The 24,830-nt window shown below is 44.8% G+C and overlaps 2 protein-coding genes across 3 annotated transcripts in view; one reads left to right on the top strand and one right to left on the bottom strand.

The window, feature by feature from the left end:
• Positions 1-14,678, top strand: part of Rpgrip1 (RPGR interacting protein 1) — a 56,408-nt gene extending 41,730 nt beyond the window's left edge. The window contains exons 20-24 of one of the 2 annotated variants that reach the window (XM_036199159.1): positions 1,790-1,890; positions 9,140-9,332; positions 11,399-11,483; positions 13,558-13,688; positions 14,492-14,678. In XM_036199159.1, coding sequence (XP_036055052.1) covers positions 1,790-1,890; positions 9,140-9,332; positions 11,399-11,483; positions 13,558-13,688; positions 14,492-14,604 — 623 coding nt within the window. In that variant the 3' untranslated portion in view covers positions 14,605-14,678. Of the gene's footprint in view, positions 1-1,786; positions 1,891-9,139; positions 9,333-11,398; positions 11,484-13,557; positions 13,689-14,491 lie in introns of both variants that reach the window. The other variant, XM_036199160.1, reaches the window with a different exon arrangement.
• Positions 14,679-14,853: 175 nt separating this feature from the next.
• Supt16h (SPT16 homolog, facilitates chromatin remodeling subunit) overlaps positions 14,854-24,830 on the bottom strand; it is a 35,686-nt gene continuing 25,709 nt past the window's right edge. Inside the window, exons 22-26 of the mRNA XM_036199161.1 lie at positions 23,861-24,030; positions 19,002-19,131; positions 17,772-17,901; positions 17,025-17,102; positions 14,854-16,217 (exon numbers count right to left, since the gene is read on the bottom strand). Coding sequence (XP_036055054.1) covers positions 16,072-16,217; positions 17,025-17,102; positions 17,772-17,901; positions 19,002-19,131; positions 23,861-24,030 — 654 coding nt within the window. The 3' untranslated portion in view covers positions 14,854-16,071. The remainder of the gene's footprint in view (positions 16,218-17,024; positions 17,103-17,771; positions 17,902-19,001; positions 19,132-23,860; positions 24,031-24,830) is intronic.

Genomic DNA, 24,830 nt, shown 5'->3' on the forward strand with positions numbered 1-24,830 from the left:
GTTGAAAAATTATGTTTCTAAGAAATCATTAAAAAAAAAAAAAAAGTATGGCCAGGCTGTGGTGGCGCACACCTCTAATCCCAGCGCTCGGGAGGCAGAGGCAGGTGGATCTCTGTGAGTTTGAGGCCAGCCTGGGCTACAGAATGAATTCCAGGACAGGCTCTAAAGCTACAGAGAGAAACCCTGTCTCGAAAAACCAAAAAAAAAAAAAAAAAAAAAAAAGAAAAGAAAAGAAAAGAAAAGAAATCTAAGACCTATGCAGTGAGAACTACAAGGATTCTCAGGAAGGCAGTCAGGATGACTTAGGTAAAACTACTTGTCCATTAACCATAGAGGCCTTTAGTTTGATCCCAAGCACCCACATAACAGTCAGATGTGGTGCTTCACCTCTGTAATCCTAGCATTCCTGTACAGCAAGATGGGAGGCAAAGACTGAATTACCTGGAGGCTCTTGTGTGAGACCCTACCTCAAAAACAAGATGGAAGTAGAGAACCAACTCCCAATTAAAAATAAATAAATAAATCCTTTTAAAAAAGGTTATATGGGCCGGGCAGTGGTGGTGCACGCCTTCAGTCCCAGCACTCAGGAGGTAGAGGCAGGTGGATCTCTGTGAGGTCGAGGCCAGTCTGGTTGGTCTACAGAGCGAGATCCAGGATAGGCACCAAAGCTACACAGAGAAACCCTGTCTCGAAAAACAAAAAACAAAACAAAATCACATGTGCATTTTTTAGAAGAGAAAGCCCCATGAAGCCCACACTGGCCTTGAACTTACTATGCAGCTGAGCATAGCCCCGAACTCCTGATTTTCCTGCTTTTCCTTCCTAAGGGCTGAGATTACAGTCATGGGCCACCATGTCTCTGTCTCCACTCCAGTTTTAGTTGAAGGAGTCACAAAGATCTCCTGCAGCGGAAGGGCACATACACTCTATCACCCCATGAGAAGAGTGTGGCAGTCACATGTGAGATGTGCAGAGGGTGGCAACACACACACACACACACACACACACACACACACACACACACAAGATGCACACAGATGTGCGCATACACATGCACGCACGCATGCACATGGATGCACACAGACCTGCACGCACATACACATACAGATGCACACACCACACACACACAAATGCACACACACACACACATGCACACACACTCACACGGATGCACACACACATACACACACAGATGCGTACACACGAGCGCGCGCACACACACACCTACACGCATGTGCGCATACACACACCACATTGCTTGCTTTTCCTTAGTGGTGTTGTTTTCTTCAAGCCCCTAAAGAGACTAGCCTGCCTGCCTTCTTTCTTTCCTTTTTATATAAATTTTAATTTTTAGAATTTTATTTTATGTGTGTGTGTATGTATGTCTATGTACCACATGATATGGGGTGTCCACAAAAATCAGAAGAGGGTGTTAGTTTATCCTAGAGTTGGAGTTACAGATGTCTGAGTGCTGCCCCACCAGTACTGGGAATTCTGGAAGAGGACCCGGTGCTCGAAACTGAACCGTGTCTCTCCAGCCTATACCTTCCTTTCTTTTCCCTTCTCCCCCTTTCCCTCCACTGCCCTCTTCTCTTCCTTTTTTTCTGGTCATCCTCCCCACCCCACCCCCATGTACCCTGTGACAACAGACTTCTGAGTAAGTGGACCTTCGAAGTGCAGAGTTTGGTTCTGAAGTAAGCGGGAGGGAACTGGTTGGGACACTGACTCTGTGTGTAGAGTGGAGGAAGTGTTTTGAATGTGTTCAGCAGTGTAACCCCTCCTCTAGCAGACCAAGCATCCTCTGGACAAGCTTCTGAAGCCAGCGAAACACGCTCCCCGGACAGCGATGACATCATAGTGACGCCCCAATCTCAGAGGTGTCCTAAAGCTGTAAGTACCTGGGGTGACCGAGGCCTGTTAGAGAAGGGTCACTAGTAGCAGAGTGCTCAGTGGCTACAAACCCAGGTTCAAAACGACCGCTGAGGAATGCAGGTTGCGTGAGAAGCGTATCTGGGTGAACAGGAAGTCTATTGCTTCAGCAATGGAAGTGTTTTCTGATCTTGATGTAAATGGCAGCCGAGTGCAGTGCTTCTCTGTCCTGTTTGGATCCCTGGCCACTCATGTCCTTCACTGTGGACTTGCTCACACCCACGTCAGTTGAGGACGTTTTTTCAAGTGAGCAGACTTCCTGTAGGAGATGGAGACCGCAGGAATGGAAGGGATTCTTCATGAAAGGCTCAGAGAAATGCTTCCGTTTCTGCAGTTTTTGACCCTACCCCCCTCCTTCCTCCTCCTCCTCCTCTTCTTCCTCCTCCATCTCCTCCTGACAGGTTCTCTGTGGTGGTTTGAATAAGAATGGCCCCCATAGACTTATATATTTGAGTACCTGGTCACCAGGGAGTGAACTGTTTGAAAGGATTACAAGGATTAGGAGGTGTGGCCTTGTTGGAGGAGGTGTGTCACTGGGGGTGGGCTTTGAAGTTTCAGAAGCTCATGCCAGGCCCACTCTTTCTCTCTCTGTTTGCGGATCAGGATGTAGCTCTCAACTACTTCAGCACCACACCTGTCTGTTGCCAGGCGCTCTGCCATAATGATAATGAACTAAGCCGGGCGGTGGTGGCACACGCCTTTAATCTCAGCACTCGGGAGGCAGAGGCAGGTGGATCTTTGTGAGTTCGAGGCCATCCTGGGCCAGCCTGGTCTACCAAGCAAGATCCAGGGAAGGCACAAAGCTACACAGAGACACCCTGTCTCGAAAAAACCAAAAGAAGAAGAAGGAGGAGGAGGAGGAGGAGGAGGAGGAGGAGGAGGAGGAGGAGGAAGAGGAGGAGGAGGAGAAGAAGAAGAAGAAGAAGAAGAAGAAGAAGAAGGAGAAGAAGGAGAAGAAGAAGAAGAAAAGAAAGAAAAGAAAAGAGTTGCCTTGGCCACGGTGTCTCTCCACAGCCATAAAGAGGGACAAACTAAGACAGTCTCACTCTGTAGCCAAGCCTGGCCTTGGAACTCACAGAGATCCTCCTGCTCTGCCTCCTGAGTGGACTAAAGTCGTGTGCCACCATGCCCAGTTCATTCCTTCCTCTTAACTGGTAATCAGTATTCAATTAGAGCGGTACATAACCTTTAATTTAGACAGAGTTATACTGGGTAACATTGATGGAACTTTCATGCTGGATGTTCATTACCTCACAAAATTTTTGCAGATGCTCATTTTTTTTTTTTTTAAATTGATAATGGGATGCTCATCTTAGTGGCAGGCTCTGGGCACACAGAGGCATTCAAAGATCAGGCTTGGTCCCTTTCCTGGTTTTCTTTTGTTTGAGACAGGAGCTCACACTGAAGCCTGGGCTTGCTTCAGACTTTTTTTTTTTTTTTTAAAGATTTATTTGTTTATTTTGTATACAGCATGTATGACTACAGGTCACAAGAGGGTGCCAGATCTCATTACAGATGGTTGTGAGCCACCATGTGGTTTCTGGGAATTGAACTCAGGACCTCTGGAAGAGCAGTCAGTGCTCTTAACCTCTGAGCCATCTCTCCAGCTCCAGACTTCTTTATAGCAGCCTGGCCTAAGCCTCCTGAGTTCTGGGATTACAGGCATGAGCTACCCACACTTGTTTGGGTCCCTGTACTGGTTAAGTTTTATCAACTTAACACAAAATAGAGTCACCTGCAATGAGGGAACCTCACCTCAATAATTTCTTCCATCAGATTGGCCTGTAGACATGTCTGTGGCTCATTTTCTTCATCTCCTGCCCTTAGTTTAGGGTTGGTCAGTTTGAACAAAGACAAGGATGTGGCAGGAATTTTTTTTTTTTTTTTTTTTTTTTTTGTGGAGCTGAGGGTCAAACCCAGGGCTCTACCACTGAGCTAAATCCCCAAGCCATAGCAGGAATCTTAGAAAGTTCTTATTAATAAAATCAAACCTGAGTTGGGGGTTTACCCCAATGGTAGAGCGCTTGCCTAGCAAGCGCAAGGCCCTGGGTTCAATCCTCAGCTTTAAAAAAAAAAAAAAAAAAATCAAACCTGAGGTCAGTTATTGGGGTGAACGCTGGAAGATCAGAGAGACCGAACAAGCCACAGCTTCCTCACCTCGCCAGTTCCTCAGCTGATCCTGTTTCCTCAGACTGGAAGCCTCTGAGTTCTCATCCAGAATGAATCTCAGCTGAACTGTGCTGCTCAAAAGCCTGAAAGCTTAACCAGCCAAATGCTGCTAGTTCCTGGTCCTCACACCTTATATACCTTTCTGCTTTCTGCCATCACTTCCTGGGATTAAAGGCGTGTGTCACCATGCCTGGCTGTTTCCAGGGTGGCCTTGAACTCACAGAGATCCAGAGGGATCTCTGTCTCAGGAATGCTAGGATTAAAGGCATGTGTGCCACCATTTTCTAGCCTCTGTATCTAGTGGCTGTTCTGTCTCTGACCCCAGATAAATTTATTAGGGTGCACAATGTTTTGGGGGAACACATTACCACACAGGGAGGCTGATAGGTCTAGAGTTTTGAGCTAAGCATTCCTTGACCTAGCCTTGAACTTGCCTGGTGGTCTATCAGCAGAGAGCTCCTGCTGGGGAGAAAAAAAGCCCACCAGGTCTTCATTTTAAGCTGGTAGGCTTTTTAAAGAATAGAAGCATTTAACTGGGAGCTTGCTCATACTTTCAGAGTAGTCCATGAACATTATGGTAGGGAGTATGGCAGCAGGCTGGCAGGCATGGTGTTGGAGAAGCAGCTGAGGGCTTACGCCTCATCCCCGAGTTGCATCTTCCAATAAGATCATTCTTGCTAGACATTCCCAAACTGGGATCAAGCATTCAAACCTGTGAGCCTGTGGTGGCCATTCTCATCCAAACCACCACACTCCACCTCCACCCCCAGAGGTAAAAGTAAAAAACGGGCTGGGGAGATGGCTCAGAGGTTAAGAGCACCGACTGCCCTTTCAGAGATCCTGAGTTCAATTCCCAGCAACCACATGGTGGCTCACAACCATCTGTAATGAGATCTGGCGCCCTCTTCTGGCCTGCAGGGACACATACAGACAGAACATTGTATACATAATAAAGAAATCTTAAAAAAAAAAAAAGAAAAGTAAAAAACAAATTACGTATTTCCAGCATACAATCGCATAGTATATAGATTGTCATTACAAAGGGAGGGACGGAAAGACTGGACCAAAGCAAGACAGAAAACCTGCAGGGCAAGCTCCACGTTCTGTAACTCTATGCCTGATGTCAAAGGGCTTCTTAGGTGGCCCTTCACTCATCCCGGTCTTTCCAGTTTTGTGGACAGCAGCACGTTTCTTCCTTGGGCTGGCCCCACGCCCTGTCTGCCTGCTCTTCTTGGCTCACCTGTGCTGTGGCTGTGGTATCTCCAGCATCCTGGGGTCTCCAGGAGAATCCAGGCTTCACCTTGGCAGCTTCACACAATGGCCTCTCTAGACTGTGATGCAGGGACTCCCCTGACCCACGCCTGGCCTCAGCAGCTTTCCTTAGCCATGGTGGGAGAGTCCATAGCCCCTTCCTGTATCCTCCTTGACTCTAAATCCAGAACTATGTGGCGCAAACGGCCAAGTTATGCCGCCTTGCTGCGAGGCTTTTGACTCAGGAGAGGAGGGTGAGGAAGAAGCTTCATGTTTGCCGTCTTGAAGTCTGGCATCTTTGCTATCTTAGCTGTGGCTCCTCCCCATCTAGCTGCCCTCTAAGGATATGTCTAACTCCTAGTCCTTCAACACTTCCTTTCAAAAATTTCCACTGCTTTCTGAGCTAGATGGGAGAGGGGAAGGAGGAGCACAGTTAGGAACAGGGCCACCAGAAACAGGCAGTAGGCATTCAAAGAGAAATGAAGGGACCGGAAGTCTATCTTAGTTGATAGACTCCTTATCCAGAGTGCATGAAGTCCTGGTGGTGGTTCAGGCCTGTGATCCTAGCACTTGAAAGATGGAGGCAGAAGGAACAGAGGTTCAAGGTTATCTCCACAAAGAGTTCAAGGCCAGCCTGGGCTAAAAGGAAATGATGACCTTTGTGCTAAAGGTAAGGAAGTCAAGTAGTGATTTGAATACAAGACTGGAGAGATGTGTAAATATTAAATAAAAATCTAAGTGACGTTTATTTATTCACTGTGTGCACATGAGCGTGTGTGCCACTACATGTGTGTGGGTATCAGAGTGTAACCCGCAGGAGTTGGGGGTGTGGGCCTTCTCTACCATGTGTGTCCCAGGGATTGAACTCAGGTAGCCGGGCTTGGCAGCTAGCACCCCCCCCCCCCACCTGCTGAGCCATCTCACTGTCCCCTCCCCCACCTCTTGTTGTTGTTGTTAAGAACACAGGTTGATGAACTACAAGAAATGCCAGACTGCACAGTAAGGAGACTACGTACTACCTGTAGTAATGTCTGAGTCTGACTTCAGCAGCAGCAGTGGCGGCGGCCCCCGGAGCTATGGCACAGACCTCATGTAGGCAAAATCGGTATCAGTGGCTTCAGCCCAGAAGAGCATAGGAAGCTGACTGAAGTTTGTTGAAGTAGAGAGGCACTCAGGAAAAGAATAAAACAGAGCATGGGTGTAGGCTTCTCAGAAGAGTCACAAGCTGGTGCCTCTTTTCTTTTTCTTTTTTGGCTGCCCTAGAACTTGCTTTGTAGACCAAGCTGGCCTTGAACTCACAGAGATCTGATTGCCTCTGCCTACCTAGTGCTGGGATCAAAGGTGGGCGACACCCACCGCCTGGCTCAGAATTCATTGAGTAACAAATTCACAACAGGCATCAGTTTCAATAGAAGCAATTTCCCAGACAGTCATACTTTCCTTGATAGCCTTGTCCGGAAGAGCACAGGTTCTTTTTTTTTTTTTTTTTTTTAAATGTGGAGCTGAGGATTGAACCCAGGGCCTTGCGCTTGCTAGGCAAATGCTCTGCCACTGAGCTAAATCCCCAACCCCGAGCACAAGTTCTTTAATCCAGTGTTGATCATTGATATTAACTCTCAAACCACACATTATGTATTGCTTTAAAGATTGTATGGGTTGGGGATTTAGCTCATTGGTAGAGCACTGTGGCTGCAGGAGTGAGGTGAAGGACAGGCAGATGCATGGATGACAGGTTCAGGAGGGTGACGCGGATGGGCTGACAGCAACTGAAGTAGATTGGTTACCTCACAGAGCAGGGACCAAGCCAAGCAGACGTCCCTCGGACAGTCGGACAGTCGGGAATTTGGAAATTTGTAGCTTTTCGGTCCCCTGACATTTACATCAGGCTGCCAGATGTCAGAGGATGGGTGGGGCTTGTCCTTCCTTTGTGGGGCTCAGATGAGAGAGTTACATTTCCTCAGTCTGTCATTTCTGATAAATCCTCAGGCCTGGTTTCATGACCTGCTTTTAATATGCTCATGTGCTCCTAGAGAGTCAATTTTCCCTGATAAATTTACATACAGGGTGGCTTCCTTTCTATTCCTTATCAGTCTGTGCCACGTGGGTAGTACTGGACAGATGGTACCAGTCACTTGTCCACGCAGGTACACAGTTGTCTTTCAACCTCAAAAATAGAGTCTCTCAGGGCAGGGGCCTACCTGAAAAACCACTGTTTTACACAATATGGAGGAACTCGGAGTGAGACACAGGCCAATCTCAACAATCGTGTTCTATTCTGGTGTGCCCTTCTCTATTGCGTTTTTATTTTTAATGCTTAGTCTTTTTTTTTTTTTTTTAAGATTTATTTTTATTTTATGTGTGAAGGTTCTTTACCTGCATGTATGTCTGCGTATCACATGCATGTCTGGTGTCACTGGAGGCTTGAAGTAGGAGTCAGGTCCCCTGGAACCTGTAGTTACAGGCAGCTCTGAGCCCTCCTGTGGCGGCTGGGATCGAAACTGAGGCCTCTGGAAGAGCAGCCAGTTGATCTTGACCTCAGCCACCTCGCCACCCCTCTGATGTGTCTTAGCTCAGTCTTTCATTTGGAAAAGTGGTAGGCTGGTAAGAAAGAAGCCAGTGGTTTCCTCGGGTGAGTTGCTGAGAAGAACACTGCAAACAAGGCATTTTGGGGAAGCAGCCCTATGACCCGGATGCAGACTCATTGGGAGGCATTTTGGGGAAGCAGCCCTATGACCCGGATGCAGACTCATTGGGAGGTGGCGCCTGCTGCGTTTCTCTAAAGACACAGAAGCTTCACTTGCTTCTGGAAAGAACAGGCAGGGTAGGGGCTGGTGCTTGGGCTTAAAGGCTCTCCCTGGTGGAAGGGTACCAGGGCTCAACGTTGGCTGGCTGGCTGCCACACTGCAGGAGGGGCTTGTGTTCATTTGCGTACTTTTGGGAACCAGACCAACGCCAATCTTCTAACCGACAGCTCCTGCGCCATTGTAGACAAAGATCAGTGAAAAGAGAGGATGGTGTGACGGTGATTTTGAAATGGAGCTGATGCAGAGCAGAAGCCGTGTGGAGGCCTGGTGGCCTCCTCCTTGGCATGTGCCTAAGTTGATCTCTTTGCTGTAGTGACTGAAGCTGCAGAGACTCATGAAAACCGCTGGTGTGGGTTTCATTGAGAAAGCAAAAGAATCCATCTTTTCAGAAGTCACTTTTCTTTATCCTGTGTGTGTGTGTGTGTGTGTGTGTGTGTGTGTGTGTGTGTGTGTGTGTGTTTAATCTTAATTTTTTTCAGACAGGGTTTCTTTGTGTAGCCTTGGCTGTCCTCGAATTTGCTCTATAGACCAGGCTGGCCAAGATCTCAGAGATCCACCTGTCTGTGCCTCTTGAGTGCAGGGATTAAAGGCATGTGTCACCATGCCCAGCTGTGTGTGTGTGTGTGTGTGTGTGTGTGTGTGTGTGTAAGATCTCATTACACAGCCCAAGCTAGCCTTGAACACAGGATCTTCCTGCCTCGGCTTCCCCAGTGAACCTTCACCCCCAGCTTCTTCATTCTTTGTGGAGAGAGCCAGGAAAGGCTGGCTTGGAGTAACGACTCGGTAAGAGATAGAAACAGGTGTCTCCTTACAAACTTACCAGTGACTCTGTGGCAGTTTTGTCACCTTATCCGTTGTTGGTAACCGCTTTGCCTGTGAATTGTCAGTAAATGATGTCCTATAGTGTGCCATGATGAGTTTCTAGAGGGTATCGTGTTAACATCACAGCCCCATTAACCGTTAGGAAATCAATGTTTCCATCTCAGGATTCAGAGAAGATGTGCATTGAGATCGTCTCCCTGGCTTTCTGCCCAGAGGCTGAAGTCATGTCTGACGAGAATGTACAGCAGGTGTATGTGGAGTACAAGTTCTATGACCTGCCTCTATCTGAGACAGAGACTCCCATGTCCCTGAGGAAACCAAGGGCGGGAGAAGAAATCCACTTCCACTTCAGCAAGGGTGAGCTCCCCTGCATGGTGAGTGGGCCCAGGAGGCAGTCAGACATTTGTTGGGATCAGAGCTGCTCTGGGTTTCCAAGATGAAGGCGAATCCACTCCTTTCCCCTAGTTATCATATTTACCAAAGAAGTGTATGCATATGGCTTAAAAAAATATCAGGTGGGGCTGGAGAGATGGTTAAGAGCACTGCCTGCTCTTCCAGAGGACCAGAGTTCAACTCCCAGCACCCACATGGCTGCTCACAACTGTCTGTAACTTCAGTTTCAGGGGACCTGACACCCATTGCAAAAACACCAATGTACATAAAACAGAAATAAATACATTAAAAAAATCAGGTAAGCCTGAAAAACAGATTTTAATTAAGCAGTCATTTATTCTACAGTGTCTCCACAAATCACTCTTTCTGTTCCTACCCCATGACTGAACTCTCTGTAATAGCTTTTTAACTTTTTCAACTATTTTTTTAAATTTACTAATCTATCTAAAAACTATTTCCACTGCAATTCTGTGATATACTAATTGTAGATGATAGTCCTATGATAGTCCTATTTCAGATAATTTTTTGTTTGTTTGTTGTGGTTTTTTGAGACAGGGTTTCTCTGTGTAGCTTTGCGCCTTTCCTGGAACTCACTTGGTAGCCCAGGCTGGCCTCGAACTCACAGAGATCCGCCTGGCTCTGCCTCCCGAGTGCTGGGATTAAAGGCAGGTGCCACCACTGCCCATGAGATAAAAAATTTAATCTATGCTACTATACATCCAGGTCCTTCACTCCCACACAACTGGGTCATAATTTTTCTTATTTCTGTTATTCTAGAATAGATATTAATTAACTTTTCCTCTGCGTTAGCTTTCCTTCCTTTAACATTGGCTGCCTACCTCTGCCTCTAGAGTGCTGGGATTCAAGCATACATTGCCATACCTGGCTTGGTGTTTTATTTTAATAGATGTTTCTCAGTAGCTTTCACAGGAAGGGATATTGGAAGTAAATAAATAATTTTGGAGAAAGTCAGCCGTGATATCCATTTTTCTACCCTCCTATTGATACGTAGCCCAATATATTTTGATATCTGGTGCGCGCGCGTGTGTGCACACACACACACACACACACACACACACACACACACACACACACACACACAGAGGCAGGCAGCCACAGATCGTATGTACACAAATGATTTTAGTTATTTTAAAATTTTATTTAGATTTATTTTTATTTCACACCTGGGTATTCTGCCCACATGTATGTCTGTTCATCACATTGCATGCAGTGCCTGCAGAGGTCAGTAGAGGGTGTTTGATTCTCTTGGAAAGAGTGCTGGGAATTGAACCTGGAACCTCAATGCCCTTTACCTCTGAGCCACCTCTCCAGCTCCAATTTTAGCTATTTTTCTTTTTGTTTTTTGAGCTGAGGATCGAACCCTGGGCCTTGTGCTTGCTAGGTAAGCGCTCTACCACTGAGCTAAATCCCCAACCCAACCCCCCCCCCCCCCCCCCTGTTTTTTTTAAAGACAGCATTTCTCTGTGTAACAGCCCTGGCTGTCCTGGAACTTGCTTTTGTAGACCATGCTGGCCTCGAACTCAGAGATCAGCCTCCCTCTGCCTTCTAAGTGCTGAGATTAAAGGCACGGGCCACCACTATGACCAGCTCGATTTTAGCTAATTTGCAGTAAAATCTTATGAAACAGGGAGCCAACCTGTAGGCATCCCTTGCCTGTTTGTTTTGTATCACTGTAGGATATATCAGTCATAAGAATCCTATATGTGCTGGGCAGTGGTGGCACACGCCTTTAATCCCAGCACTCGGGAGGCAGAGCCAGGCGTATTTCTGTGAGTTCGAGTCCAGCCTGGGATACCAAGTGAGTTCCAGGAAAGGTGCAAAGCTACACAGAGAAATCCTGTCTCGAAAAACCAAAAAGAAAAAAAGAAGAAAAAAAAAAAAAGAATCCTATATGCAAATAGCAACACTAGCCTTTCCCCCTCTAGGTCCTCTTGTACACTAGGCACAAACACTGTACCACTGAGCTATAGCCTCATCCCTGTACTCTTTGCTTTGCTTTTACCTTTCAGTGATAGACCTGGACCCAGTGGAACAACAAGGCAGAAGACAGTTTCTGTTTGCCATGCTGCATGCTCAAGATCCTGATGCAGGATGGTAAGCCACTTCATATCGACAATGCAGATATTCAGATAGGATTTACAAAGTTTGAGTTTAGTTTTATGCTTTTGCTAATATTGTAATAATTTAATTTTCTTTTGATAAATCTCCTATCTACTTGAGTCAACTTTATGTATCTGACTGCCCATTCAGTTATTTTAGGTTCACTTTGTGTTTCTCCCGTGGCAGGGACTTGTGTGTGGGTAACAGCAATGATAGGAATCCTGATAGTGTCCTACATAGGGCAGACAGAACATCTGGATTTTCTAGGGTCATTTAGCGAACTTCCCACATGTACAGGACTGTGCGCACGCCAATTCTGTGCCACTCTAATCCTCACCTTACGCTTTTTGTTTTTGTCTTTTTTTGGTTTTTTGAGACAGGGTTTCCCTGTGTAGCTTTGCACCTTTCCTAGAACTTACTCTGTAGCCCAGGCTGGCCTCGAACTCACAGAGATCCGCCTGCCTCTGCCTCCCGAGTGCTGGGATTAAAGGCATACACCACCACCACCTGGCTTTTTTTTTTTTTTTTTTCCTTTCTCTCTTTCTCTCTCTCTCTCTCTTTCAAGATGGTTTCTCTTTCTAACAGGCCTAGCTGACCTGGAACTGACTTTGTAGATCAGGCTGGCCTCAAATTCACACATCTGCCTGCCTCTGTCTCCCGTGAGCTGGGATTAAAGGTGTGAACCACCACCACCCAGCTCATTCGTGTATTTAAAAAAATACTTTAAAAAGAGCACCAGTTGCCTTTCAGAAGACCCAGGTTTGATCCCTAGCATTCACACCACAGTTCACAAGCATCTGCACCTCCATCTCAGGGTATCTAAGCCCTCTTCTGGTCTCTTGCAGGCATTATGCATGTATGTAGTGCAGTTTTATGAGCCACCTTTACGTGTGGGGTGTTTGCCTGTCAGATTACCTCTTCCTTTGCTGTTAAAAACCTTGCTTTTCTCTACTCTCTTCCAGAGACAGTCCTCTTCTACTTCCTGTTAGATCTCAGTTGACTTTGCCTTTGGCGCCTGTTTATCAGAGCAGCTCTTGAATCCCAGTTCCCACTTCCGACTCCATGGTCTTTGCTGTATGGCTTGAATGCTCTTTGGAGAGTGACAGAAATTATCCACAGCACTCGGTCTTGTCCCTAGCCCACAATAATGCCAGTATTCTGGCTTTATGTAGACTTGGGGTCTGAAGTCAGTATACTCTAAGTGTTGAGGCTCATGGCAAGTGTGTTGCTCAGCTTCAGGTCGGGTCGCGGTCTTTGGAATCCTTTCAGAACTTGACAGCCCCATTCCTGCTGTCTCATCACAATTAGCAGCACTTGCTTTTTGAAGATTAATGTAAGAGCCAGGAGGGACGGCACGGACTTGCAACACACACCATAGCACTTGGGAGGTGGAGTCAGGTGGCCAGTCTTAGATAGCTATGTAGTTGCAGGCCAGCCTGGGCTACATGGGATTGCTAAAAAAGGCTGACAGGTTAATGGGTAAAAGTGCTTGCTTCCAAATCTGGTGGCTTGAGTTCAATCCCCAGGATACACATGGTGGAAATAAGAGAACCAGCTCCCAAAAGTTGTCCTAACTTCTACGGATGCCTAACCCTTCCCCCAAAATGACTCCTGACTTCTGGCTCCTTAGAAAGGAGGGAGGCAGGGGAGGCAGGGAATGGGATTCGGATTCAGGGAAAACTATTATTTGTGATTACTTCTCCACTTTTGTTTTATGCGTATGAGTATTCAGCCCGTGTGTGTGTGTGTGTGTGTGTGTGTGTGTGTGTGTGTGTGTGTGTACACCATGTGGAGTGATCTGTTGGGACTGCAGTGATAGATGATTGTGAGGCAGCAGGTGGGTACTGGGAGTCAAACCCAGGTCCTCTGGAAGAGTAGCCAATGCTTTATTCCCTTAGCCACTTCTCCAAACTCCATGATTACTTTTTAGGGGGCAGGGTTCACTTTGTAAATTCAGAGATCTGCCTGCCTCTGCTTCCGGAGTGGGATTATACGTATTTGTAACTTTAACGGTATTTTAGTTTGAAAACAGGCTGAGTTAAATGGATTCCTATTTATTTGTTTTCAGTTTAAAATTTACAGTGGTAAGTGATCCTCTGGATGAAGAAAAGAAAGAATGTCAAGATGTTGGCTATGCGTACCTCGAACTGTGGCAGATCCTTGAAACTGGAAGAGATGTGCTGGAACAAGAACTAGAGAGTGAGTAATACAGTTCTATACTTCTTAGTTCCATTTGCTCATAGAGAAAATACCCGCTCGTGTGTAACTTTAACCTGCTGACACCATTATCTGTCAAGTTGGTGCACAAATGCTTTTGAAGTCTTTCCTCAACAGCTATATGTATTTCATTCTGGAACATGTCTGTGCTCGTCTAGACTCAATTCCTAAGTGGAGAGAAAAAGGTCTGTTTTGTTTGTGACGTTAATTATCTATGTGTACACAGGTGTGAATCTCAGGGGACAATCTGTAGGAGTCAGTTACTTGCCTTCCACTATATGGGTTCTGAGGACTGACCTGCTGTCTGGCCAGCCCTAAAAAACCCTTTCTTCTCTATTCTGGGTTATGTGCTCCTTATGTCTCCAAAGCACCTTAACCTTTTCCTTATGTGTGCACATCACACTATAATGGTTTCATTTTCCTATGAAATGAGGCAGGTAACTTCAATATGACAAATACTAGGCATTAAAAGTGTATAATTGGAGCTGGGCAGTGGTGGCACATACCTTTAATCCCAGCACTCAGGAGGCAGATTTCTGTGAGTTCGAGGCCAACCTGGGCTACAGAGTGAGTTCCAGGACAGCCAGGGCTACACAGAGAAACCCTGTCTCCAAAAACAAACCAACAAACAAAAAAGTGTATAACTGGATGAGTGTGATGGTATAGGCCTGGGTCTATACAGTGAGTTATGGGCCAGTTAGGGCTATAGTGAGACCCTGTCCAAACAAACAAACGTGTGTAAATGGAACACTGCTACCGCCTAACATCTTTATCCTGTCCCACAGTTGTGAGCCCCGGAGACCAGGCCATCCAAATTGGAAGGCTGAAGGTTTCCCTTCGAGCAGCTGCTGCCCTCCATAGCATTTACAAGGAGATGACTGAAGATTTGTTTTCATGAAAGAACTACTCCACTCCAAGATTTGAGGGAATCCCAGGGAGAGTCTCTTATAAAGTAACCTGCTATGCCATAAATCTGGTCTCCTGTGCTATCTGCTATCTGTTTCTCAAACTATGGGGAGGCTTACAACCACCAGTGAATTTCTGTACTAGTTGGATAAAGGCATTGTGTTCTAACACCTTAACACTTTAGTAGGCAAGACTTCATTTCAGGAACTGCAAAGAAATGGTCATAAAAGACAAATTTACAAAAAACAAAACAAAAAAAAATCCCAGTTTATTTATCTTTTAGTTCTTCCAAAATTCAAAATATCAAGTCCTACTGCTAAGGAGAGAAAACAAACAAACATACAATCTGAGAAGCCCCTTCTTAGTCCCAGCAGAGGCGGCAGCGAGGTGGGACAGGCGGGCGCAGAGCCTGCAGGGAGGGTGGCAGGACAAAGTCCCCAGTATTCAGAGCTCACCATCAGGAGTGACCAACCCAGGGTGCCGCAGAGTCCAGCCTTGTGGGTGTGGCCTCCTTCCCGCTTCTCTTCTTGTCAAGATACGTTGGGCCAACATGCCTTAATCTCTTTCAGATCTGTGTAGAGTCCTTTGAGCCTCGCTCTAGACTTCACCGGCAGAGTATACGGCATGGCCATTCTTCCTTAAATGTCTCAGAAGACAGTGGTGACTCTGCCTTCTAGCACTGTACCACAGTGGACTTGAAAGGAGAAAAACCCAGCCATGGGGTGCCAGTGCTTATGTCTTCCGAGGCAGCAGAAGTGCCCCAAATGTGCATGAGGCAAAAAACCAGGAAAACTTAAGACGAGCCATCAGCCACTCTGACTTAGCTCAGGCGTGTACATCACGATCATTAGCAAAGCCCAAGAACCTTTCTTGAGAACTTCAGATCTGGAACTTAAAGGGACGGAAGGAGGACTGAGCCTGTGTGGCCAGAACCATGCTTCAGCTACGTATGGTGGCTCAGGGCTGTAATCCTACCCAGCACTTGGGAGGCAGAGCCAGAGGACTACAAGATTGAGGCCAGCCTGGTTTATAGTGACTTCAAGGTTAGCCATGGCTACATAGCGAGACTGTCTCAAAAAGCCATGAAAAATAAAAATGCAAAGAAAAAAGAACCATAGTAGAAACAGTTAGTGGTCAGCTTATACCACTGTCTTGGGAATTCAGCTTTGAAACACCAAAGATAGGTTGTCAGAAGAAAACAAACGGTATCAGAGTGGGAGGAGCCTCCTGCCCTACAGCATCGCCTCCCTTGCCAGCCATCTGAACGGGGCCACTGGCACGTGTCCTGGTGGGCCTGGAATTCCCCGAGTAGCTTGGTCCACACAAATGGCCCCTAAACCCATAAACACATACGGCAAAACGGCTTTTAACAAAATCAAAAGGAAAAACAGTTTCTAAGTCATGTTGGATTTTTAGGAGTTGTCTGCAGAGAGAATGGAGCATAGGACCAAGGTTCATATTACTTTCTCTTTTTCTTGGGGGGTGCAGAGCTGTGTCTGGAACCACGGTTTGAGCCACGGCCTGAACTATGTACAGATGCCTTCCTCTTCCGGCTCATACTTCGACTCTGTTCTTCTTCTTCCTCATAACGGCTTTCACGGTCCGCTAAGCAGAAGGCAGAGCGATTTGTTAGCGTAACGTGCCTACTATGAATGGACAGCTTGAGCCAGTGTGTCAATGTGAGTGTTACTCTTCATTCAGTCAGTTAGGGGACGTGACAAGTGCTCACTCTTTCGGAGCCTGAGTTCATTTACAAGGAGAATGAAAAGGCTACCTGCCAAAGCACTCACCACAATGTTAGGGATATAGCAGCTAACACAGGCATTTTGGTTTTTAATAATTTCTGTTTGGGGCTTGGCTTTAGAGTAGTAACACCAGCGATACAATATTCCTAATTGTACCTTTCTGACTATGGGGAATCACACTTCTGTGCACACTGAAAAGATGGAAGAGACGGAATCAAGTCCACCTGGAGCCTATGGACACATTCTAGATCTTACTCTCCCTCTGGTCAAGTTCTACCCGAGGCTTAGAGTTTGTTTCATATCTATTTATGTGTTTTGCGTGTCTGTGTGTTGGGGAGCACATAGGGAAGAGGTTGAAATTAGCTGTCTTCCTCAACTGCTCTTTATCTCATCTTTGCTGCCCCAACACTGGGATTACAGGCATACACTGCTGTGTCCAGTTTTTATGTAAGGGCTCTAGGAATCCAAATTTAAGTTTGTAAACTTGAATGGCAATCACTTTACCAGCTGAGCCATATTTCCAATCTCCCACCCAAACAATTTTATAGAGTTCTTTTCCAATTCTCACTGGCTCCTAACATTAACATCTCAAAACAAAGAATAGTGTTAGAAATTTGCACATAAATTAAATGAACAAATCACCCAAAGCAACAAATTTTAAAATAACCTTTTCGAGCTTCTTCTTCTAGCTCATCCCAGTCCTTCCCGCTTTCTTCTTCACTGCCCAGAGACTCCTTGGAATAGTCTGGGAAAATATTGATTGCACATTAATCATGCAGAAATACAATAGAATGTAGAACATTTTCCTTTTTAAAAAGCAATCTCTAGGAGTGGTATCAGATGAGGAAGATCGATCCATCCATCCATCCATCCATCCATCCATCCATCCATCCATCCATCCATTTTGGTTTTTCGAGACAGGGTTTCTCCACGTAGTTTTGGTGCCTGTCCTGGAACTCACTGTGTAGACCAGGCTGGCCTGGAACTCACAGAGATCTGCCTGCCTCTGCCTCCTGAGTGCTGAGATTAAAGGCATGAGCCCGGTGTGTCTTCTCCTTTAAAATGTATTTTCTATGTGTGCAGGTGCACTGGCTGTGCATGTACAAGAGGAGGGTGTTTAATGCCCTCTTTTTTTTAAAAAAAAACAACAACCTTATTTCCTTCCAATAGGGCCTCTCAGTGAACCTGGAGCTCCTATTTTGTTTTGTTTTGTTTTTTGCTAGACTGGTGGCCTACAAGTCCCCATGGTTCTCTTGTCTCTGCCAGCCCCCCGCCCCCCATCATTCCCTGGTGCTATTAAAGGGAGTTTGTGACTGGCTTTTACGTACATGCAGGGGATCCGAGCTTAGGATCTATAACAGCAAGTGCTGTTATACACAGAGCCATTTCTCTAGTCCAACAAATACTCTCTAACCTGATTCTTCTGCTTCTGATGAATAATCTTCATCACTGTCCTCTTCTTCCTCTTCATAGTCATCCTCAGAAGGGTTAAAAGTCTCATCCTCAATCTCAGACTCAGAATCTCCTTCCTCAGCATCACTTCCCTGGTGAAGGACAGAAAGCATAAGACCCATTTACTACTTTTACCACATTTGCCTTATAACAAATTAATGGAATGTACTTAGTACACTAGCATTTCATATAGAAAAACAAAACATAGAAAGTCAAATGACCAAGAGATAAAGGACTTGTCTTAAAATTATTCTGAAACAGCCAATTCATCTGTGGAAATTAATGACAAAAATACACTTTATATTAGTGCACTATGCCAAGGAGGGCTCTATTTAAAACAAGTTTTTAATTAAAAAAATTTTTTGAGACAGGGTCTCACTGTGTAGGCTGCACATGGCACTTGCTATATAGATTAGGCTGGTCTTGAACTCACAGAAACTGACCTGCTTGCCTCTGCCTTCTGAGTGCAGAAATTAAAGGTGTGCGCCACCACACCTGGTGACTATTTCTTCTTCTTTATTTATTTAAATTTATTTAATGTGCACTGGTGTGAAGATGTCAGATCCCCTGGAACTAGAGTTACAGACAGTTGTGAGCCGCCATGTGGGTGCTGGGAATTGAACCCGGGTCTTCTGGTAGAGCAGCCAGTGCTCTTAACCACTGAGCCATCTCTCCAGCCCCTATTATTTATCTTTTAAAGATTCATTTCTTTGTATTTTACGTGTATAGGAATTCTGCTTGCATGAGTGTCTATAAGTGGGTGTGGCAGTGCTGTGCTTCGAATCTCCTGGCACTGGAGTTAGATGGTTATGGCCTGCCACGTGGGTGCTAGAAATTTACTCGGGTCCTCTGGAGGAGCAGGCTCTTAACTTCTCTTCAGCCCTGGGAGGACTATCTTTCAAAATACTTTTGTAGAAAGTCTCAATTCCCATCTCCTCCAAACACTAGAAACTCTGTGAGGAATAATTTTATAAATTCAAAGGAATGTGGGCAATGACTACCAATACCCAGTGAATTAATCATTTACCTGCAAAACTAACCTAAAGAAACATTAATACCGAGTTATGATTTTAGCTTCTCTCTGCTGGTCAGGTCCTTTAGGTGCTACTTCTCAATGTCATTCTCTTAGTGCCTAACTGACTCAGGCAACACTGCATACAGAAATAAAACAAGGAAGCCCACACTCACGCACCTCACCCTCAGGCTCCAGGAAAGACCAGCCACCTTGTTCGAAGAAGCCCTCGGGGTCATCAACAATGGTCTTCATGATTTTAGTCCAGTTGAGGGACTGTACTCCTTCTGTGTACTTTAGGTCACAGGAACTAAAACGACATTACAAAATCAGAGTCAAACTGTTTTCTGACAATGTCATCGTGACTCTTAGCTTTCACGGGGCATGCCTCAAAGAGGTCAGAGCACTGACCCTCACGGCAGAGAAGCATTCCAATCCATACAAGCTTTGTTCCTCCAAACAATTCTGAGTTATTCCTTTCCCCCAGTGATTCTGTTCTTCACCTGTCTCTGTACGACGCACCCAGGCTTCCCTACCCCTTGCTGATGCCACCTGAACTTCATTCCTTCACCTGTAATGAAGAAACAGGGGCAGTTTCCACTGGCCCTTCCCCACAACATTACTGTTTTCTTATCTGTTTTCATTAGACAAAGGCGTTCTCTGAAGATGGGCATATCTTTCTAAGTATGTAAAATGTTTTCAATTTCTAAGGTGCTTACATGACTTTTTACTAACTTGTGTTATGGACTGTTATTTAGAGGGATGACTGAGAGGAGAAAAGTAGGTCTAGAGATGACCCAGCAGTTACAAACTCTTGCAGAGGACCCATGTTTAGTTCCCATTACCCACTTGGTGACTCACAAACCGCCTACAACTCCAGCTCCAGGGGAGCAGATTCCATCTTTAAACTCCATGCCCACCAGGTACACATGTAGTGCATAAACATTCATGCAGGTAAAGCATTATATTCATAAATATATGTGAGGAATAATTTCATAAATTCAATTATATAACTTTTATTTTGTTTTTTGGTTACTTTTTTTTTGAGACAGGGTTTCTCTACGTAGCTTTGGTACCTGTCCTAGATCTTGCTCTACAGACCAGGCTGGCCTTGAACTCAGAGATCCACTTGCCTTTGCCTCCCGAGTGCTGCTATTAAAGGTATGCACCACCACCACCACCACCAGGCCTACAAATTTATATAAATTTAATTTTTAAAAATTAATTAATTAGCCAATTTAATTAATTAACCTGAGTCCTCTGCAAGAGCTTATATCTGCTAAACCTCTCTCTAGACCCTCCTTTTCTCTTAGTAGTAAGCATGGAGCACAGTCCTTTCCACAGGGAACACCTAGAGAGCCACATGGAAGAACAGTTTCCAGACAATGGAGGGAAGCAGCAAGAGTGCAGTCCAGTTCTTGGGGAGATGAACACAAACAAGGTTTTGTCTCAGATCTGCTTCAGTTCTGACTGGGGCAACTGAAGGCACAATACAGGAAATGAAGCAACACTAGATCGCTTTCATACTCGATATCACCATGTTCTCGCCACCCCAACATTCGCTTTCTGTTGTCCTTGGCTGGCCAAGAGCTGGGAATGGCTTATGTCATTTGATTGGATGACTTCAGCCTCCCTGGCCCTCCACTCCTCCCATTGCCTTTGCTAGATACACTGCCCCCTTTCTCTGAACACAGCACTAGTCACTCATGTCACTGAGATTGTTTCTCATCTTTTCATTCACCCAAAGAAACCAACCGATTAGGTATATACATAAGTAACCCTTCACTTCCTAGTGTTTGACGATTGAAAGCATAACTAATTTCTTATCTGCATTACTGTACTTTCATTATATTACCCTTTTTTTTTTTTTTTTGTTTGGTTTTTTTGAGGCAGGGTTTCTCTGTGTAGCTTTGCGCCTGTCCTGGATCTCACTCTGTAGACCAGGCTGGCCTCGAACTCACAGAGATCCACCTGGCTCTGCCTCCCGAGTGCTGGGATTAAAGGTGTGCGCCACCACCACCACCACCACCACCACCACCTGGCTTAGATTACCCTTTGATAGTGATTAATTCTGTAAACAAGATTTTAACAGCAAGGTAAGACTGGAGGTTGTGCCCGGTGACCTGGCTATTAGTCTAGCTGGGGAAAACAAGACCAAAACCTGAACCAATAAGGGTAGTGGGTGGGGAAGGAATCCAATCCAATCAATGAGCAGTGCTATAAAAGCAGGTGACATCACTCCTCCCCAAACCAGCAACCCTTATGGCCTGTAATGAGTGGATTAGATGAAATTTCAGAAAAGAACTCACAAAGCAAAGACTATACAAACGCCTAAACAAATTCCAAAAGAACACTATTGCTGAAGGAAATAAGAGAATATAAGCTATGAAAATATAAGCCACGGGGCTGGAGAAATGGCTCAGAGGTTAAGAGCACTGACTGCTCTTCCAGAGGTCCTGAGTTCAATTCCCAGCAACCACATGGTGGCTCACAACCATCTGTAATGAGATCTGGTGCCCTCTTCTGGCCCGCAGACACATGTGCAGGCAGAACACTATATACATAATAAATTAATCTTAAAAAAAAAAAAAAAGATAATATAAGCTATGAAAGAGGAAGTCCATAGAGAGAAACATTGAAGAAAACCAAACTGAAATCGAATACCAGAAGGAACTGAAGAAAAAAAATAAACACATCCTTGAAGTCACAGATAAGAAGAAACTAGAATATTATTAAGTGAGATGGGAATAAGAAAACACCAAACATAAAATCAATCAAGCCGGACAGTGGTGGCATCCATCTTTAATCCCAGCACTAGGGAGGCAGAGGCAGGGGGTATATCTGTGAGTTTGAGGCCAGCCTGGTCAATAGAGTGAGTTCTAGGACAGCCAGGGCTATACATAGAAACCCTGTCTCAAAACGAAAAAACAGAAACAAAACAAAAATCTAAACCCAAACCAATACCCCCACCCACATGTCAAAACCTTGGAATAAACCCAAGGGTGTGTGTCAAAGGCTTCTATAATAAAAGCCCTTCCATGCTAATGGATTGGCAAAACTAGTAGTGTGAAAACAGCTATCTTACCAAAGCCATTCTGACCAAGAAAGTAAAGTGTACGTACTACCATTCTTGATTTCAAGTTGTATTACAGCAACAGTAACAATAGCATTGTACTTACACAAAACAGATCAAAGAAAAATAACAGAAGATCTAGACATAGTGATAGTCACATGATTTTTGACAAAGATGGCAAAAATACACACCGGAGAAGCTAGCCTCATTAGTTAACAAAGAGGTATTATAAAAAGAATATTCACTTGTAAAAGAATGGAACTAGATACTTATCTCACACTGAACACACACTTGCACTCCAACAACAACAACAAAATAACAAATGGGCTGGGCAGTGGATTTCTGGGAGTTCGAGGCCAGCTTGGTCTACAGTGTGAGTTCCAGACAGCCAGGAAGAACCATGTATTGAAAAATAAACAACAAATAGGACTTTATAAAATTAAAAAGCCATATAGCAAAAGTTAATTGAGTGAAGACAGCCTACAGAATGGGAGGAAAATCTTTCCCAGTTATCTGACAGAGGATTAATCTCTAGAATAAAGACAAAGGTTGTTTTTCTAAAAGCATATGGGTGCTTACAACCATATATAACTCCAGTTCCAAGGGATAAGATGCCATCTTCTGGTCTCTGTGGGCACCAGGCATGCAAATAGTGCACAGACATACACCAGGCAAAACATCTATACATAAAAATGAAAAAATACTACGAACTCAAACCTAACAAGAAATCAAAACAAACCAACAATAAACAGGTTAATGAACAGACAGGAGCCTGGGGATGTAGGTCAGTTGGCAGAGTGCTTGCCTAGCATGCAGAACCCTAGGTTTGATCTCTAAAACTGCATAAACTGTGTGGGGGCATACAACCGGCAATCCTAGCACTCAGGAGGTCGGGGCAGGATAGAAGAAGTTCAAGGTTATCCTTGGTGGTACATATTGAGTTGAGGTCAGTCTTGCTTTTATGAGACTCTGTCTGAGTTGAGGTCAGTCTTGCTTTTATGAGACTCTGTCTTAAGAGAACAACAAAATCTCAGTGAAAAGACTCATTGGGTAAGGGCACCTGCTAACTTGATTACCGAGTTTCATCCCTTGAACCCACATGGTAGAAGAAAGAACTGACTTCACATGTGAGTTGCGGCATGATGCTGCATGCCCCAGCCAACAAATAAATAAACATAGAACATTTGGGGCCAGAGGTTAAGAGTGCTTACTGCTCTTGTAGAGGACCCTGGTTCAACATCTACTTCTCTTCTGGTTTCCATGGGTTCTTGCACACACATGGTACAGATCCATACACACAGGCACACAGATTCATAAAAGAAATATAATTGTTAAGGAATATATGAAAAAATGTTAAGCTTCACTGGCCACCAGAGAAACAAAGATCAAAACTACAATGATTATTTCCTCTTACTTTAGTAAGAATGTAAGTCACCAAGAAAAAAAACCAAGTGACAGTGGACAAGAGAATCCTTATACACTTATCCAATCTCTGTGGTAACCAATATGAAGCTTTCTTAAAAAACTAGAAATCCACTCCACCTTTGCACTCCAAGCCAATATGTCACAGAGGTATTTGCATATCAGTGTTTACTGCAGTCCTGTTCACCAGTCTCAGAAAGTAAGTGTTGTTATGTTTTCTCTCAGTTGGGTGGGGTTCCTAGACTTATAGTCACATAAATTCATGCAAGTGTAGATTAAATCAGAGTAGAAGTCAACTGTTTAGGTGAATGAAGACGATTACAGGGAAGAGAGGGTGTATACTGTATCACCTAATACACACACACACACCAGAGACAAGATTCTCATGTATTACTTGGGTTGGACCCGAATTTCTGGGCTCAGGTAGTTCTTCTGTCTCTGGCTTCTGAGTAGCTGGGACTACAGGCACACACCATGCATGGTGTAGAAGACACAGCATTTTATAATACAGGGCAAATGGGAAGTGGCCAGCAGGTTCACTTACTTCAGCCACTCCTTGATGGGGTCTAGAGAGGCGACAGGAATGGCATTGATCATTGTGACTTTCTTGCTGTAATCCTTGTAGACAATCACCATATCAAAGTTCTTCAGGTGAAACTGGACCCTCTCAAAATGGATCAGCTCCACTTCATCCAATGTCACCACAAAAGGTGGCTGTCAAAACAGGAGTTGCATCATTATCATGTAAACTTCCCTCCAAGCATTTTTCAAATGATTTCAGATTCTAAATCACCACACAAAGGAAAACTGTTTTGTTTATTTTTGTAATTTGTTGTTGGTTTTGTTTTGTTTTGTTTTGTTTTTTTCCGAGACAGGGTTTCTCTGTGTAGCTTTGTGCCTTTCCTGGATCTCCCTCTGTAGACCAGGCTGACCTTGAACTCACAGAGATCCTCCTGCCTCTGCCTCCCTGCTGGGACTAAAGGTGTGCTCCACCACTGCTGACCTTGTTGTTTTTAAAGATAAAAGCACATACTAAGAACTTTTAGTGCTTCTCTCATGGAGAATAAATTCAGGGAATCCTCAAAGAAACTTTAAATACTACAGAGGCTTTAGAAAAATCATTTACTTAATAAATTTAAAATCTGAGCTAGGTGTCACAAGATGAAAATCAATAATTAGGATCAAAAGGAATCCCTCTCCCTGCCCCGCGCCCCCTTGGTTTTTGAGACAGGGTTTCTCCATGTGGCCCTGGCTGTCCTGGAGCTGCTCTGTAGACCAGGATGTCCTGGAATTCAGACATTTGCCTGCCTCTGCCTGAGATTAAAGGCATGCGCCACCACCCTTGGCTCCTTCCCCTTTCTAACAATTCTGTTACTAAAAGTAAGCAAGAAGGATGTGGGTGTTACTCAGTGGTACAGCATGTCCTCAGCAAGTAGCAGACTGTGGGTTTAATCTCTGAACAGTGGAGAAGGAAGAAAAGTGAAAAGGAAAGAACCAGAAAATACAATAAAGGA

Source organism: Onychomys torridus, chromosome 9 (assembly GCF_903995425.1).
Source record: "Onychomys torridus chromosome 9, mOncTor1.1, whole genome shotgun sequence".
NCBI lineage: Eukaryota > Metazoa > Chordata > Mammalia > Rodentia > Cricetidae > Onychomys > Onychomys torridus.